Source organism: Solanum verrucosum, unplaced genomic scaffold (genome assembly GCF_900185275.1).
Source record: "Solanum verrucosum unplaced genomic scaffold, falcon-dt-bn FXZP01000125.1, whole genome shotgun sequence".
In the NCBI taxonomy this organism is placed as follows: domain Eukaryota; kingdom Viridiplantae; phylum Streptophyta; class Magnoliopsida; order Solanales; family Solanaceae; genus Solanum; species Solanum verrucosum.
Window position 1 is genome coordinate 1,145,981 of NW_026019923.1, and position 18,742 is coordinate 1,164,722.

An 18,742-nucleotide genomic window follows, 5' to 3' on the forward strand; every position below is an offset into this window, starting at 1 on the left:
ATAACTTAATATTTTTCAAAAGACTTTCAGTTTATTCAATAAGAATATTTAAATCATGGTTTGAAAGGTCTGAAAATAAGAGAAATAAAAGATGAACCACTTCCTAAGGAATTGTCCCAAAAAGTGATAAACGACAAGAGTTTCACATAATTACTATTACTATATTATAGAAGACTCTAGGATGACTACCAATGTGCCAATAAGATCACTACTAATGTCCAATATATTTATAAAATATATAAGTGGGCCCACCATCTTCCACTTAAATACTACATATTATATATTATTAATTACTATACTATAAATCACTACTAATATCCAATATATTTATCAAACTATATAAGTGGGGCCCATCACCTTCCACTTAAATACTACATATTATATATAAATTACTATACTATAAATGACTTAAATACTCCATATTATCTATTACAATAATTAACAATTATTTGACACTTTAAATTCTATCAATGCCATATAAATTAGGATAAAAAACCTAACATATAATATTTAAATATATTTAAAAATAATATAAGTAATACTATACATTACAATAATTAACAACTTAATTATTTAAAACTTATATAAAAAATTTAATTGACTCTCTAAATTCTATTGGTACCACATAAAATGGATTATATAATAAACATATATTGTTTGAAATTGACGAAAAAGAAACAATAAATTACAATAATTAATAAGAAAATAGTCCACTCCAAAAAATCTATCAATTAACAACATATATTGTTTGAAATTGACGAAAAAGAAACAATAAATCTATCAATTAACAAAATAAATCTCTCGACTCCAACAAATCTATCAATTAATGCCACATAAATTGGGACATGGCAAATAACATATATTATTAAAAAATTAGGTTCAAAATGTACTATAAAATACAATAATTAACAACTTAATATATTAAAGAGACATATAAAAAAGGGTTAATATTTGAAATTCTGCATCTGCCACATAAATTAGAACAAAGAGAGTAATAAATATTATTTTCAAAATTATGTTAAAAAAAAGTACTACAAATCACAATAAATTTAAAATATTTTTTAAATCATATAAAAATTTCAATAACTTCTCAAATTCCATAATATAACATAAATTTAAAAAAAAAGTGTTATAAATCATAATAAATAGTACAATATTTAAACTACTTTAAAAGCATTATAAATTGTAATAAATAATACAACAATTTAAATTACTTAAAATTTAACGACTTAAATTTCTTTTTTAAATGTATTAAAATTTTGGTTAATTGTCAAAACTTTACATGTGCCACATAAATTGGGACATGGACAGTCACACATATTTTTTTAAAAAAAATTACATTAAAAGTATTCTATCAATTAACAACATATATTGTTTGAAATTGACGAAAAAGAAACAATAAATTACAATAATTAACAAAATAAATCTCTCGACTCCAACAAATCTATCAATTAATGCCACATAAATTGGGACATGGCAAATAACATATATTATTAAAAAATTAGGTTCAAAATGTACTATAAAATACAATAATTAACAACTTAATATATTAAAGAGACATATAAAAAAGGGTTAATATTTGAAATTCTGCATCTGCCACATAAATTAGAACAAAGAGAGTAATAAATATTATTTTCAAAATTATGTTAAAAAAAAGTACTACAAATCACAATAAATTTAAAATATTTTTTAAATCATATAAAAATTTCAATAACTTCTCAAATTCCATAATATAACATAAATTTAAAAAAAAAGTGTTATAAATCATAATAAATAGTACAATATTTAAACTACTTTAAAAGCATTATAAATTGTAATAAATAATACAACAATTTAAATTACTTAAAATTTAACGACTTAAATTTCTTTTTTAAATGTATTAAAAGTTTGGTTAATTGTCAAAACTTTACATGTGCCACATAAATTGGGACATGGACAGTCACACATATTTTTAAAAAAAAAATTACATTAAAAGTATTCTATCAATTAACAACATATATTGTTTGAAATTGACGAAAAAGAAACTATAAATTACAATAATTAACAAAATAAATCTCTCGACTCCAACAAATCTATCAATTAATGCCACATAAATTGGGACATGGCAAATAACATATATTATTAAAAAAATTAGGTTCAAAATGTACTATAAAATACAATAATTAACAACTTAATATATTAAAGAGACATATAAAAAAATGGTTAATATTTGAAATTCTGCCTGTGCCACATAAATTAGAACAAACAGAGTAATAAATATTATTTTCAAAATTATGTTTAAAAAAATGTACTACAAATCACAATAGCTAACAATTTAAAATATTTTTAAAATCATATAAAAATTTCAATAACTTCTCAAATTCCATAATATGAAATAAATTAAAATAATAAAATAACATATATTGGGCCCCGTGCTAGCACGGGGTCCTATATCTAGTACTATTATAAGACATGAATATTAGATCTAACTTGAATTATAAAATTAACTCTAAAATAATGATTGTCAAAGATCTTATAAAAAAAAAATTCCATCCGTAAATAATATCAATGAAAACCCAAAAATTGCTAAATTAATGTCAATTTATCTTCTGAATATTACATATTTATTATAAATTGTTATGGATAATATAAAACAAGAAGAGAAAAGACCTAAAGTGACTACTGAAATTGTCTTGTATTTTAAAGAAAATATCTTAACTTTATGGAGGTCTATTACCCCCACAAAAGTATTGAAACCTTTGTAAAAAGATCATTTTGGCTCATTTTCTCATTATGAAGACGCGTGTGATGTTCACCCCTTTGACCATTTCAACTAAATTTAAATATTAAAAACAATGAGGATAATCCGACCTGAATCTTACCAAAAACACTTCCATTTCTTTTTTTCTTTTTTTTCAAATTCTCACTTCTTTTCCATTGAAATATGCTCACATCCTTTTTAAAGAAAATTGAAGTTGCATCTGCGTCTTTGTCTTTGTCTTCTTCATCAAATCAAGATTAGGATCACTCTTTCTTCCGAAAACGTTAAGAATATCTTGAGAAAATGTGTGTGGATTTAATTATTTTTTAGCAGTAAAAATAGACATTTACGCGCGTCATCTGCTTATTCACAAACATACTGAGAAAATGAGTCAAAATGGTCCTTTTACAAAGGTATTCATTCAATACTTTTGTAAGGTAATAGAATGCCCGCAAAGTTAAGATATCTCTTAGAAAATCCGAAACAACTTTAATGATGACTTTATGTCTTTTCTCAATAAAAAAATGCAAACTAGTTATTTAAGTGTATTCAAGTGTAACTTTATACTTTATTGATATCTCTTGCAGAATTACAAATACCATATATATACCGTGTATAATTTTATTGAAGGTTCCAAAATATTAATGGGGTGCATAATTCATATTCTAGTGTCTTCAAATGTATATATTTTTCAATCTTTTTCCTTTTTAAAAAAAATAAATTATTTAGAGAATATTAAAAAAAAAATTGAAATATATCCCAACAGAAAAACATGTGGCAGACTAAAATCATATTAGTGCCAACAAATAAGATCAATAAACTAATTAAGACCACAAACACAAGACAAAAAATCTTTCTTGATATATTTATTAATCATAATGGATCAGTCAATATTACATTTTTCCTATTATAATGAAAGTAGTTACTCAAATTCTTTTAAATATGTGTTTTTTTTCAATAATCACTTCAAGTAAATCTTATAATCATCATCTATCTCAAAATGGAGAAAAGAAACTACTACTCAATTTTGATTATTTTTGTATCACTCCTCTATTTGCCATTATTCTTGAATGCAACATTGGTCCATCATAATGAAAGTGGTAAGTTGTTTTATTTGTACCTCATCCTAAAAGCATACTCAAAATTTGAATGAGTTTGGATAATTTTATTTATCATCAAACTCATAATTTGATCATGTTACTGTTTTATAGTTTTAGATATGTATGTACATATTTAATAGATTTCTCGATCCATAATTTCATATACAAAATAAAAACTAAAGCTTAGATGAACTCATATCATATATTTTATACTCCTAAGACAGATTCAAGACAAGTTTTATTGGATTTGACCAATTCTATTATTTTCAGCTCAAACTATTGGTCAAATTCAAAAAGTCATTTTCTTTGTAAGACAAAGTATTTAATATGATAGTTTTATTATTTATGTTGGAAGATTTAATTCAAGTTGATGTAATGTTAGTAATTTATTTACTATTATTATCTTAAATCTTCTTATAAAAGAGCTATTTTTAGTGATATAAAGAGTTGATAATTTAATTTAAGGTTCTAAAATATTGCTGGTATTAACAAGTAGATAATCTTACTTTTTAAAAAATAATAATAATAATAATAAAAAAAATAAAAAAAAATAAAAAAATAATAAAATAAAATAAAATATATATATATATATATATATATAAGAAAATTGTATTTTTTTTACTTTCGTCGATAAATTTCACTATTGTCATAGGGAAAATATAATTATAAATTTACTAACAATTTTTTTATTGCTCAAAAGCTGCATATAGAGGCAATAAGTATTTTGGGATTTTTCCTTAAAGAGTTTTCAATCGTCCACTGTATATGTTGTCCCATGTATAGTAGGATAACGTTAGTCTCAGATTTAATATTTTTCAACTATAGAAAAAAATATATTATATGATTGTTTAATAATTCAGTAACTTACTAAAATTTTAGATTTTGATTTAATATTTATCATAAGATTTTTAATTTGTCCAATAAGGATATTTAGGTCCTGATCTAAAACATCTATAAATCGTAAGATAAATAAAGGAGGGGCCATTTACTAAAAAGTTACCCATGATTGATGAAAACTTCAGGTGACACAATATAAAACACCGTTGAATATTAATTCAATCCCATAACTAACTTTGAAATGAGAATTGTTCAAGAGTTATCCCTAAATAATATTGATTGAAATTCAATAACTCTAAAATTAATTTCAATTTTTACCTTTTAAATATCACATATTTATTATAATTAATGAGTAATATAAAACAAGAAATACTAACTAGAAATTTTGAGAGGAGAATGCAAAGTTCATCTTATTCTAGTATATCTTTAAGAGTAACTTTTTAATCTTTTTTATAATTTAATTTTTTTTTTAGAGGATGTTAAAAGAAATAATATCAATTTGGAATATATCCCAACTTTAGAAGAACACGTAGACTAATCTTAATTACATTATTATTATCAAATCAGTTCAATAAACTAATTAAAACCACAAGCACAACTAGGGGAATTGTCTAGATTTAATTTTACATCAAAGGTAAAATAATAATTCAAGCATATTAAGAAATTGTTTATGAAGATTGTGATTTTCTTAATTTAGTAAAACATTTATAAAAGATTTTATCTTCTTCTTCTTTTTGGAATGTTTGTTAATAATAATGGATAAAGTCAATATCCATATATTTTTTTCCTATTATTAGTGAAGTAGTTGCAAATATAATATTCCTTTAAATATGTGTTGTTTTTTTCACTTATCACTTCAAACAATTTTTCTAGTCATCATCTTTCTCAAAATGAAGAAACAAAGTTACAACTTAATTTTAATTATTTTTGGATCATTCCTCCATTTGTCTATATTTTTGAATGCAACAACATCCATTAGTCATCAAAAAAATGAAGGTGGTGGTAAGTAATATCATTCTTGTAACGATTAATCCAATTATGCTACTTTTAATATGTACATGTTTAGTCGATTTCTCAATTCATATACAAAATCAAAACCAAAGCTATTGAGTTTAGATGAACTCATCATATACGTTTTATCCTCTTCTTCCTACTTCCAGAGTTAATTCTAAAAGGGACTTTGTGCATGGATTCAATCGAATCTATTATTTTTATTTCAAACTATGGGGGTCAAATCCAAAAATAGTCACTTTTCAACCCATGTATAATTCATGGAGTTTCAATTTTCACGAGTGTGAAACTCTATGATATTGTCCTTTAATTTCAATAGTCAAATTTGAAACTCTAAGGCTATTTCAATTTTTCAAAAACATGCAAGAAATTGGCCAACGATGTTGTTTGTTTTATTAAACTCACTGACTCTAGATTCTGATTCGTCTGCTCTTCATATTCAAATGTTTCTTCTACTCTTTTTTTCTTCTTCTAATTTCCATTACTTGATGTATGTTGACACTAATTTGACCTTTTTGATGTGTAGAAATTGAGGATGAGGTGAAGTTTGATTATAGTGAAAGGAGTAAGAAAGGACCAAGTAAATGGGGAGATCTAAATAAAGAATGGGAAACTTGCAAGGATGGGAAAATGCAATCTCCAATTGATATTTCAAGTTGTAGAGTCAAAAATATGAGAAAATTGGGTCACATGAAACATTACAAGCCTACTAATTCTACTATAAGAAATCGAGGACATGATATTTCAGTAAGTATTTAATTTTTTATTAAAGATATTCACCATTTTTAGAATATTCTAATTGCTTTAATTGATTGATTTTAATTGTTACTTATTTCTTTCTTCTTTTACAAGTGATATCATGAAAAGATTCAATATTATTAGCAAATCAGTTATCATATTATTTCGTTGTTGTTACCGCTTCTTTTCTTTAAATGATATAGCTTTCCTTATTTATTGATATGTTTTTCAACTGTTAATATTAACTTTTTTTGTAAATATTTTGAGTTGTTGAAAATAACTTCTCTATCTCTTCAAGGGAGGGGTAAAGTTGGTTATACGTTATTGTTTATATATCCAGTCAGTGAATAAAATCTAAACTCTATGTAAAAAAGTTGGTGAGTACTTATTAGGCAGAACTAGCGCTTATTGACTACTAAAAAGTAGTCACTGTCTTGAAGTTTCAAATTTCAACCAAAAGTTTCATTTCAAGATTTTTGAAAAATCTATCATATGGGTGAAACATGACTATTTGTGAATTTTACTTATACTATTTGTGGATCGAAAAATGTTAAATTTTTGTGTCTTTTGATATATATTTAGATTTTCGTTTTCATCTTTTCGTCACAACAAGTTATATATAGGTCCATGGATTCATTAGATAACTACGAATAATTAATAACAAATCGAAAAAAATCAAATTAGTTACGATAAAATCTCAAATTTGAAATAATATGAATTAAATTCTGAATCCGTCTACTATCTTATGATTTTTAGTATAATTTATTTATTTATTTTTATATCTATGCAGTTGCATTGGCATGGGGATGCTGGATCAATTTTGATGAATGACACAAACTACCCTCTTATACAAATTCACTGGCATTCACCATCTGAACATACTATTAATGGTAGAAGGTACCAATAATATTTTACTCCCTCCATTTTAAATTATCTGTTGTTATTTTTAAAAATAATTATCTCAAATTATTTATTATTTTAGTCGTTCAAAATAATTTATTTATTTTTTTAAAAAATGAGGTAGGGAAAAGGGATTACAAGATGCAGGATCTAACTCTTACCACCAAAATGAAAGATCAGCTAGTCAACCAACTAATAAGTTACCACTTTTTTTAATTAATTATTTTATCCTTAATAATAATTAATAACACACATAAAAAAAATTAATTTTTTTTCACCAACTAATACTGTAAAATTATTCTCACATAACTTATAAGGTAATTACATATAAATATTGAAATAAATGTTAATTAATAACCTAATAAATATGATTGCCAAAAATATTTCCACCACAAATTAAACTACTACTTTGATAGGTACATCTATATATAAGGCAAGACTGATAAATGATAAGTAATATTTCACTGAATCCTTCTCTTTATTTATTTGCTTTCTTTGTATCTGATTTGATATATAATCTTTTTCAAGATCGATTTAATGTTTAAGAGAATATATTTTAAATTTAATATTACTTTATATGTTGGAGCAGTTTTTCTTTATGAGGGAACTTTTCAATACTTGATCCGTAAAATAAATTATAACTATTTATATCTTATAAATTATTCATTAAGAATAAAGATAAATTATTTTTAAATGTAAAAAAATTTATTTTTGTGACCTTTTTGTCTACTTTAATTATTTTTTGGTATGATTTGAATGATAGGTATGCCTTGGAATTGCATATGGTTCACCAGGAGCAGGTGAATAAAAAGATAGTTGTAAATGCTGTCCTTTACAAATTTGGCAAACCAGATCCATTTATTTTTATAGTAAGTGTTTTTTTAACTAAATCTATTTATTGTCAATAATAAATAAATTTATCGACGCAAATTTAATTTAGTTGAACCTAAAAAAAAGAGTATAAAGTACTCTGTGAGGATAAAAAGGGGATGAGAGTTTAAGTTTTTGCTAATATAATGACTGTACCTCAATTTCAAATAAATTAAGTTGGCTATATGAATTATCATTAATCATTCTCGGTTTAAATTAGTTTTAATTAAGCAAATATTATACAATGTTCTCGATTTAAATTAGACTTAATTAAGTAAATATTATACAAGTAATAATTTTTTATTACTAGTAGGAAAATTCATAGTGAAAAAAAAAAATCCTTTTGAAATAGTGGAAAACTTCCTTATTTTCTCTTTCTCTTACCGTTTCAATCAAATACCAGTGGAAATAACCTCTAAACATTTTTCAGTGAGTTTTTAATCGTGTTTATCGTTGCTCCAACACTCCCTTTCGATATATACTCAACTCTTATATTATTTTTGATGATTTTTTTTTTTGTGATTATTGATTATAGTTGAGGGGACATATATTATCCATGATAGATCAAGAAGGTGAAGAGAGGAGTTTGGGCATGATTAATCCAAAGTATATTACTAATAATATTTATAGAGAAAGTTACTATGAGTACAAGGGTTCACTCACTATTCCTCCTTGCACAGAAGGTGTTACTTGGCTAGTCAACAAGAAGGTAATTTTTTTAAAGAAAAATAAATCCAAAATTTAAATATTATTAAAATTTTTATGAGATTATTAGAACTAAATGATTAATTAAACATTATTTATTTTAGGTAGAAACTGTTTCAAGATTTCAAGTGAATTTGCTTAGAAAAGCTGTACATGATGTAAGTTCCCCTCTATTTTTTATTATTTCAGTTGTTTTAATTTATGCGTCTTATTTTTTTATTTTTTTAAATAATATTTTTATATATATTTTAATTCTAATATTTCACCTGACATGTTTAAAATCATAAATATTCAAATACATTTTAATAGATTATATTTAATATGAAACACAACATTCAAAGTTTTTTTTTTTTACTTTAAAAATTCTGTGTCAGATCAAATAATGAGATTATAAAATGAAATAAAGGAAATACCATTTTAAAAGTAGTTTTTCGAATATTTTGTATTGAATAAAAATGTTCTAGCTTGTATTGTTTTTTTAGTTTGATTTGGACTATATTTTATGTAAAACAATATTTATTATTATTGTTATTATTATTTCAGCATGCTGAAAGAAATGCAAGGCCAGTGCAACCACATAACAAGAGAAAAATTCAACTTTTATTCTCCAAGCACTAGAGCATGTCAGTGTCCACTACCTGCTTTGAGATCCGACTAGTTCAAATTCACATGGAAAAGTCTCATCTGGGAGTAAAACAGTTTCTATCAAAATCGTCTCTGGGACTACATTTTTCTTTTATAGAATTTTTGAAAGAATGTAGTAGAAAAAAGAACAAAGAAAAAAAATATGTATTCTATATTTGTACTAAATTTTTATCTGAATATTGATGGAAGACAGGATGAACAAAAACAACAATAGTTGTACTGACTAAGCCAGATTCATGTTGCGTAGAGCCTTCCTATCAAAAATTTTTCTATTCAGAGGGATCGAAACCAAGACCTCTGGATAAGAGAAATCACACTTTCAATTTGTTAATCAAGAAGAGTGTGTATGAGTGTCTCTCATTAAGCCTCAAAAATGGAAAACTCCTAGTAGAGAGAGCATTCCCTTAAGTAGACCTTACATGACGTCAATCCAGATTAGTCAGGCTAGTGAATTTCGAATACTAGGTAGATCAAAGAACAAAATCTACACTATTGTCAAGTTTAATTAAGTTTTGCACAAATACTGCTGATCAAAGTTCATTTTGGAATATCTTCTTGTATTCTACAGTACAAGATACGAGTTCAACAAAATTCAATAGTTTTCCTCCAGAACATATATTTGTGTTGAGGAGAATCCACTCAATACATATAACTAATCTATCTCGAAGCTAGAAAAGTAAAAAGGACTGTGAGATCAGAACTTATAAACTTAAAAATCCTAAATCCGTCTCTACATAAAGCAATAGAGAGAGAGAGATTACGTGAAAGAATAAGTAAGGAATGTTCGACAACTCCCTTGTTGCAAGTAATGACATGTAAATTCCTCCTCGGTGCTTTCTGAGGTAAACTCGTGGAAAATAATGAAAGTTATAATCATACCAATTGTTGCAGTCGTGACTCGTGGGCATTGATTTCATCGTTTATAATCAGGCAAATAGTAATTTGAAGAAAAAACCTGATCTAATGTCGCGATTAAGAACCTCATCTGATCATATCGGTAATATTAGAGCATGAACTGGACCCTCCTCTTGTCTGCCTTGTATTATAGGATTTGCAACTTGGACATTTATGTGCTACTATATGGAAGTTAACCTCAGATGTTTCCGCGCAGTCGTTGCAAAGAATCCAAACCTAAAATTCAACGAAATTCAAATGTAAGGTAAAAGGCGATCAAATTCATGTACGAAATTTCAAATGGATTGACAAACGTGTTTCTTACCTTCTTGTCCTGATACATTTCAGGCATAGCTGTTGACGCAACCTAGAATTAGAAAATAGATGAACTTGTCAGTTTGAAGAGAAGAGTCGGGAAAAAAAACGTCAATCAACTTAGTAACTACTCCCTCAGTTTCAATTTGTTTGTCTTACTGTCCTTTTTAGTCCGTTTAAGAAATAATCTTTCCTTTTTTGACAACTCTTTAGTTCTAACTTTCCACACGACACGTTTAAGACATTAAAGGTCATTTTGGTACATTCTACATATTTTTTAGCTTAAGATCAGAAGATCCAAATGCCATCTTTGTTTTCTTGAGCTCCGTGTCTAGTAAAAAACAAACAAATTGAAATAGAGGGAGTATGTAGTATGTACCTCCTGGTCCAGTTGTTCCCAGACTCGAGACATGTCACAGTATGATCTTGAGCAAACAGGACAAGAATACCTGCATGCACAAATTATTGGAACCGAGCACAATGCAACCAAAATCTATGTTGCTCAGATCATCCAAAAATGCATAGCTTTTGGAGGATCCGACAAACAACTAGCGATGTTTTTGAAGAGTCCGAGAAACATAGACCAAACGGGGAGAGGTGTTCTGTTATGGGATCATTAAGGAATTGATTGTTCATAGAAAATCATAACATGTCATGTACGTACTGGAAATGTTGTTCCATCTGCATGACACATTCCAGATGCATTGTGTGACCGCAAGGCAAGACGATGATGTTTTTTGTTGTATCAAAAATATACTGCATGAAGTTGAAAGAATCAAGAGTCGGAGTTAGGAATTTACTTAAGGGGGTACAAAATATTAAAAAAATCAACGCAAAAAGAAATTAAGGGGGTTCGAAATATACCATATATACATAAAAAAATAATTTTGATACGTCAAAAAATTACACTATATCTCATTCTGAAAAATATAGTGTAATTTTTTGACGTAACCCCCTTACGGTACCCTGGGTCCGTTTCAGGGTTATCGTCGGAATTCTGCCCTTACCTCAAAGCAAACAGGGCAATTGTGGTGCATCGCTCTTTCTATACATTTATGTGATTCCTTCATCGAATTTGTATAGCAGCATCCTGCAAAAGGAAGGATATTCCATAACTCTAACAAACTAAATACAACCTAATAAGTTATGATGCTCGAACTCTCCAAAAATGTTGCTGCACTGATGTCGGATAACACAAAAGTATAAAATTGCTCTACTCTTGGAGGATCCGACACACACCAACAACAATTTTAGAGAGTCCGAACAATATTGTTGATAAGAGCCTTTATTGCTGATTTAAGTTCTAATTCAAGGTTGAGCATCTCACTCACCACATGTGTCACAGTGAAAGAAGTTCTCCTCGCCACCCGTTCTGTTTTCGAATATTTTGGACCGTAAAATGATGAATAATATATTAGACACAACGTTACCAAACCAAAAATATACAATGGCATGTGAAGATGATGCAACTGATGTAAGTTTAACTGAAATGGTAGTATATTTTCGTTATTTTTATTATTTCCATATTTCTCATTCTTAGTTTTCTATTACTATTTGTTGTCTCTTATCCCTCGGTTTTATTACTATCATGTTGTTGTTACGGGTTATGTTTCCATAAGTGTTGTGTTTTTGCTTTCCTTGAGCCGAGTGTCTAATCGTAGACAACCTCTCCAGACCCCACTACTTGTGGGATTACACTAGGTATGTTGTTGTTGACACGGGTGTAACAACATTTTTGAAGATCCCGAGCAACATAGCTTATGTCTTTTTATGGCTGTAGTGCAGGTATAGAAAGTAAAGAGACACAAAAAATACTAAACTAGACTGAATCATTTCTAATCCATACCATCTATAATCAGTGGCGAATTTAGAGCCAAAAAATAGGGCACCCGCACCCGTGGTCTCTTTGTAAAATTAGATATTTTATATATATTTTTTCTAAAATTTGTATAATATTATATTCTGGCACCCGTACTACAAGAAGTCTAAATGATCCACATGGTTAAAAGTTGAGCTTTTGACATTGAGGATTAAGGATCAATTTCCACTTCAATATATTTTACTTGGTGCACCCATATTCGAAAAATCCTAGATTCGCCTCTGTCTATAATCAACCACAAGTAATCCTAATTACATATGAAACTCATCAACGGGACATTATTTAGCGTGCACTTAAAACGAAGTCCCTCCGTAAGAAAGGTTACCTTCAGCCCATTTTGTGACTACAGACCAGCATATGTTTCAGATGTCGTTGACTTTGTGTTTATACAAATATGGTGTAATTTAGGAAAATGCATTAGAGAACCGATAATGATGTACAGTATGAGAAAGATATTAACCTGCAGATTCCGCATTTATCACAGTGGTATTGATTCTTCGAGACTTAAAAATAGCAATCATCTTGTTAAAGCATAGTATAAATTTCAAGCAAACAGCATCGTAGACGAATTATTTAAAGAATTTTACATCATCATCGAAGAAGTTGCATTTTGAGCAAAAGTACTTCCCCATGCAAACCCCGCATTGGATGCATTTTTGTTGAACCTAAAGCACAATCAAGGACCAATCAAATTTAACATCAACTCAACATTTATAAAAACTTGAATTGAGTCGTTAACAATTGAGGAAACTCACATCCTGTTCAGTATTACACAAAGAGCAAATGACCTGAAAAACATATAGAGAAAGCATACTCAAATCAGTCAACATCAAAAGGTATGAACAAGAATCTTAATCAAATACAATGTGGAGCCATATAGACCGACATCCTTTGTCGGAAAATTGTATTGTGTATATAAAAAAATGTATTGTGTATATATGGCAACAGTTACTTTTTATACATATGCATCAAACTTGGACACCCTTAACCAAATTCTTGGTACTACGATCACACCATGACCACTCACACATTATATAATCACATATGTCTCAATTGCAAATGAAAGTGTCTGATACAAAGCATAAGTTTGTACGAAAGAAGAGATATGTCACGACCGAAAAATGGACGTGATGGCACTCGTCTTAACCCACCAAGACAAGTCAGCCTAAAACTCAACCATTACAATAAAATACGGAAATTTTTATAATAAACTCAAATATACCCCCAAAATCTGGTTGTCACGTGTACAAGCCTCTAAAGTATTACAATTGAATCAAAAGAAAAATACAAGTCTCATATGACATTGTTTCTAGAGTAGAACAAGATCATAAACAAGAGTAAGAAGGATCGCTGAGAAGACAAACAACTACCTCACAAATCTCCCAGAAGCCTTGGAAAAGAAGAGAATAACAAGTACCACAAAAAACCAGGCTCGTAACCTACAAAAATTTGTAGAAGCAAGGGGTGAGTACCAAACCACACGGTACTCAACAAGTAAACCTCTAAACACGAGCTAAGGGGATAGAATACGAGTACTCCTTACACCCCAACCGAACCTCCACAACTATAACATGCATAAAACCAGCTCAACCTGACAGTTCACAATTCAAACAACACATATCTCAACAACAACACTCTAACAATTACATATTCTCAACAACAAGCTCAATATTCACCAATCAAAGTTCCACAGAAAGACACTCACAAGATCAGCAAAACACGATATCAAGGTCAATAATGATAAATATGTGCAATGCAATGGAGTGCAATGTCAAGTATAGTGATGCATGTCTGACCTAGTGATACACACCCGCTTTTCTCAGTCCGGGACCCATGGGGGACATATCTGTCCATGCATCCATCGCGGCGCGCGATACGACCCTCGATAATAGTAACCATCGCGGCGCGCGATACGTCCCTCGAAATATAGTATCCGTCGCGGCGCGCGACACGTCCCTCGAAATATAGTATCCATCGCGGCGCGTGATACGTCCCTCGAAATGGTACATCCTCTTTATTTTCTTATTCTTTCTCAAGGCACATAACACTTGTCAGAACCATGTCTCAGAACAATGCAAATGACATGTTCACACAAACAATGAGGAGATGACCATTTTCATAACATTGCATAATTCACAACAAGACAATCAGGATACAACATCAACAATGATTTAACAAGCCTTTCAAACAATTCTCAACACATCACAAAAACAATTGATCACATTACTCTCAACCATATACCACAAGGAAATACACGAATTCCATACGCTTAACAAGGGTTTAGAAATCCACTTGCCTCAAATAATCAAACAATTACTCTGGGACTCGAGCCTTCTCCTTTCGTTAGGCTTCCAAATCAATGCAATCTATTCAAATAAATAAACCAATAAGTTTATGAAACTAACAACACCCACATCACTATACGTCTAACATTGACCCAAAAAAATCATAGAGCACGAATCTATGATTAAGTTCTTAACTTTTGATGCCAATTAACATGTCCACTCTTTCAACTTTTCTCCAAATTTTCTAGTCTAGGATTAAGTTCCAAATCCTTCAAATATCATAAATCTAATGATATTCATATAATATAATACACAAAATATTAATTGCTTATCTCAATATATATCAAAAAGTTAATTTGTTATATGATAATAAAACAAGAACTACTAACTACGAAAATCTAACTGGTTACGAAAATTCATGGCGAGACCATATGAGGTAAAATCACGAAATTCCTAAAACCTATCAATTCAGAGCAATGACTACATTATGCCATTAGAATAATCCCCTCAACCTTATTTTCAATTCAATTCCAACCAACTATACTGACAACCAATTTGTCCCTTTTCTATGTTTCCTTTTCTTTCTTTTATTTTAAAAACAATTTCCAATAATCTCATCCTCACACTAATATCACCTGCCGACATATTTATATATATCTAAATTTTACAAGGAATCGTAGTAGAGCTTACCTGATCCGCTCAATCTTTCGTACTTCTTTGTTTTTCTGCCGCACATCCAGGTTAGGTTTTGAGATAACTTATTAACCGTACTAACTTTAATTCATCTTATTAATATATGGGTCAAGTTATAAGGGTATTAATTAAATTATGGGCTTGACCCATTAATTACTAATTTTCAATAATTAATTATTAGATAAATACTTGCTACTCAAATAATCGCAATTATCGAATAGTTCAAATTTCCAAACCAACTTCACCGACCGATCAAAAGGGACCCGAGGCAACCATAGGGAGGTATAAAATTATAATTTTACGAAAATTCTAAAATTGACTTTACGGGTCATTACAAGATATTACATAAAGAAGATCAATTCAATAAATTAACTAGAAAAATGGTTCTTGAGTTCTTCGCGATCTGATAAACATCAGGTGATATATGAAATAGCTAGCTCCATTCTACAACAACTACGCCTCAATCTAAAGCAAGCTGGGATCGACTATATGAATCTCCATTCTCCATATCACACAGTTTAAGCTCATCTCAGTCCAGTATCATATAAAACAAAATCTATCATAAAAAACACTTGACTTCTCTATATTTTCCTACGGAGATGACAAAACTCATGTGGCTAAACAGATCTCCCAATAGAAAAATGTTCTACCTATTCACACAATCAAACTAAAATAGCTTCATTGAGAATTACACAGAACATAAAGCCTAAATCACCTGCCCTTTGTGTTCTTCTTTCCTTATCTAAATAAAGAGGATTGCCTATTTTAAGATGTGGTGGTTGGGATAGCTTTTGGAGGATCTGACACACACCCGGGTGTGATACTTTTGAAGAATCCGAACATCATAAATTTTTAGAACTCAAGCATAACTATAGAATCCTTATACAACAGAAGAGGGAAATTTTTTGAAAACTAACCCTTTTAATATCATGGCGAGGAATATCGTGTCGTTTGAGTGGATCAACATCTAAAGAATTCTGATCAAGAAATGAAAAAACTAAGATTAATTCTCACATAAAAAGAAGAAAAAAACCCAAAAAAAAATCAACTGAATATGAAAAAAGTTTCTACCTTTGAGTCATTATGGCAATGTCTGCAATCAAATATCTCATCACAACAAGGTGCTCTAATTTTGCATCTTCTTCTATAATGCGAGCACCTAAAGAAGAAAAAGGAAAGAAAGATTAACAAAATCATGAACATTAACTAGAATTATACAAAGAACGAAAACAAAGAATAAAATATGAGAAAATACCCATAATTTCCGGAACCCATTTCTGTCACAGATTCATAAGCAGCAAAAGAAAGAGTGGTTATATGTTCCTTCAAACTACATTCCATTTTCTTCACCAGTTCTACTGAATCAAGATTATTTTTTTCCAACGGATACTCAAAAATCCCTGAAATTCAACTAATCATGGTAAAATATACACAAATTCAAACATCAAAAAGTTTGAAACTGCACTAAAACTCATACCTTTAACTATAACAAAATACATATAAAAATCCCGACATCAAGAAAAGATTTGACTCTGAGCTAAAAATCAGACCTTTAACTATGGCAAACGATATACAAATTTAGACATACCTAGTGTGCGTACACAGACCTTACCTCTACCTCCACGAGGTAGAGAGGTTGTTTCTGAAAGACCCTCAGCTCAAGTAAGCATTTCGAAAAAAGAAAAATAAAGAAGTAAAGAGGGCATAGCAAATAATAGGGAAAGCATTACATAGCATTCATAAGACAAGGAACAATACAACAGATAATCACAGCAATCGCAGGACAAGAAACAACGAGAATAATGCTACTACTACTGGTATGAGCGGAGAAACATATAATGCGCACAAAACTAACACCAAGCCTATCTACTAACTACTAACCTTCTATCTTAATACGCGACCTCACATATACTACTATCTAAGGACATGTCCTCGATAAACTAAAGATGCATCATGTCATGTCTAACCACTTCTCTCCAATACTTTTTCTCCTCCTTACATGCCCGAATCATCTCAATCTCAATCTCGTTACTTCATCTTGTCGACCGCGAAAGTCACTCCCACCTTGTCCCGAATATCTTCATTCAATCTCTATCTCTCCATCAATTCTACTAAATCAAGAAATTTCTCCCAATGGGTACTCAAAATCCTTGTATTTCAACTAATTATGACAGAGTTTACAAGTCCATACATCAAAACTAATCTAAAAATCAAATCTTTAATTCTGAAAAAAATAAAATACACAAATTCACACCTCACAAAAACACTGAAACTGAGCTAAAAATAAGACCTTTAACTATGAAAAAATAAACTGAACTTCATTCTCTTCACCCAATTCTACTAAATCAACAAATTCCTTCCAATGGATACTGAACACCCCCCCCCCCCCCCCCCCCCTTGATTTTCAACCCAATTATGGCAAAATAACTACAAATTCAGACATCAAAAGATTGAAACTGAACGAAAAATCATATCTTTAATAATCACAAAAAAGACATACAAGTTCAGACAACAAGAAAAGATTGAAACTGAATCAGAAACCAGACATTTCATTATGATTCCAAGAAAAGATTGAAACTGAATCAGGACATTTCATTATGATTCCAAGAAAAGATTGAAACTGAACGAAAAATCATATCTTTAATAATCACCAAAAAGACATACAAGTTCAGACAACAAGAAAAGATTGAAACTGAATCAGAAACCAGACATTTCATTATGATTCCAAGAAAAGATTGAAACTGAATCAGAAACCAGACATTTCATTATGATTCCAAGAAAAGATTGAAATTGAATCAGGACATTTCATTATGATTCCAAGAAAAGATTGAAACTGAACTAAAAATCAAACCTTTAACTAAGAATAAAAAAAAAACTGACCTTTTGGGATTTTTTTTGTAGATAAGAACAAGAAACAAAAAGGGTTCAAACAATAATGCATAACACCTTTTTATTTTATTACAAGTTATTGAAGCCATAGTTCTTTACTTTTAGCTTTTTCTTTGCGTTTTGATTTGATTGATGACGAGGCGACACGCCAGCGTTTGCTGTATATTGATTACAAAATGCCGGCTCATTTTTTGAAAAGCTTTTGCCCGGTCGTTTGATTTGAAACAAATTATCTCATAAT

The 18,742-nt window shown here is 29.2% G+C and overlaps 3 protein-coding genes across 3 annotated transcripts in view; 2 read left to right on the forward strand and 1 right to left on the reverse strand.

Annotated features, from left to right (window-relative positions):
• LOC125826321 (uncharacterized) overlaps positions 1 to 18,742 on the forward strand; it is a 198,133-nt gene that overhangs the window by 96,149 nt on the left and 83,242 nt on the right. The window lies entirely within an intron of this gene.
• On the forward strand, positions 3,741 to 9,562 carry LOC125826585 (alpha carbonic anhydrase 7-like). The gene is made up of 7 exons (XM_049505939.1): positions 3,741 to 3,840; positions 6,215 to 6,435; positions 7,217 to 7,323; positions 8,090 to 8,195; positions 8,732 to 8,905; positions 9,006 to 9,059; positions 9,445 to 9,562. The coding sequence occupies exons 1-7, from the start codon at positions 3,741 to 3,743 to the stop codon at positions 9,517 to 9,519; spliced, it is 837 nt and encodes a 278-aa protein (XP_049361896.1). The 3' UTR covers positions 9,520 to 9,562.
• On the reverse strand, positions 10,434 to 18,525 carry LOC125826368 (E3 ubiquitin-protein ligase RZFP34-like). The gene is made up of 13 exons (XM_049505677.1): positions 18,493 to 18,525; positions 16,868 to 17,012; positions 16,684 to 16,771; positions 16,530 to 16,589; positions 13,390 to 13,422; positions 13,220 to 13,299; positions 13,095 to 13,136; positions 12,087 to 12,127; positions 11,763 to 11,845; positions 11,420 to 11,511; positions 11,135 to 11,204; positions 10,766 to 10,807; positions 10,434 to 10,677 (listed from the first exon to the last, which is right to left on the reverse strand). The coding sequence occupies exons 2-13, from the start codon at positions 16,951 to 16,953 to the stop codon at positions 10,528 to 10,530; spliced, it is 867 nt and encodes a 288-aa protein (XP_049361634.1). The 5' UTR covers positions 16,954 to 17,012; positions 18,493 to 18,525; the 3' UTR covers positions 10,434 to 10,527.

What these genes read in the sequence shown, in the direction of transcription:
- LOC125826368 (XM_049505677.1), bottom strand. Translation starts at nt 16,953, where the DNA reads ATGGAATGTAGTTTGAAGGAACATATAACCACTCTTTCTTTTGCTGCT. An exon ending in CAGATGGAACAACATTTCCA is followed by an intron (nt 11,205 to 11,419) that starts GTACGTACATGA and finishes TTGTGCATGCAG; the next exon opens with GTATTCTTGTCCTGTTTGCT. An exon ending in GGGAACAACTGGACCAGGAG is followed by an intron (nt 10,808 to 11,134) that starts GTACATACTACA and finishes TTCTAATTCTAG; the next exon opens with GTTGCGTCAACAGCTATGCC.
- LOC125826585 (XM_049505939.1), top strand. Translation starts at nt 3,741, where the DNA reads ATGGAGAAAAGAAACTACTACTCAATTTTGATTATTTTTGTATCACTC. An exon ending in CAGATCCATTTATTTTTATA is followed by an intron (nt 8,196 to 8,731) that starts GTAAGTGTTTTT and finishes TATTGATTATAG; the next exon opens with TTGAGGGGACATATATTATC. An exon ending in TTAGAAAAGCTGTACATGAT is followed by an intron (nt 9,060 to 9,444) that starts GTAAGTTCCCCT and finishes TTATTATTTCAG; the next exon opens with CATGCTGAAAGAAATGCAAG.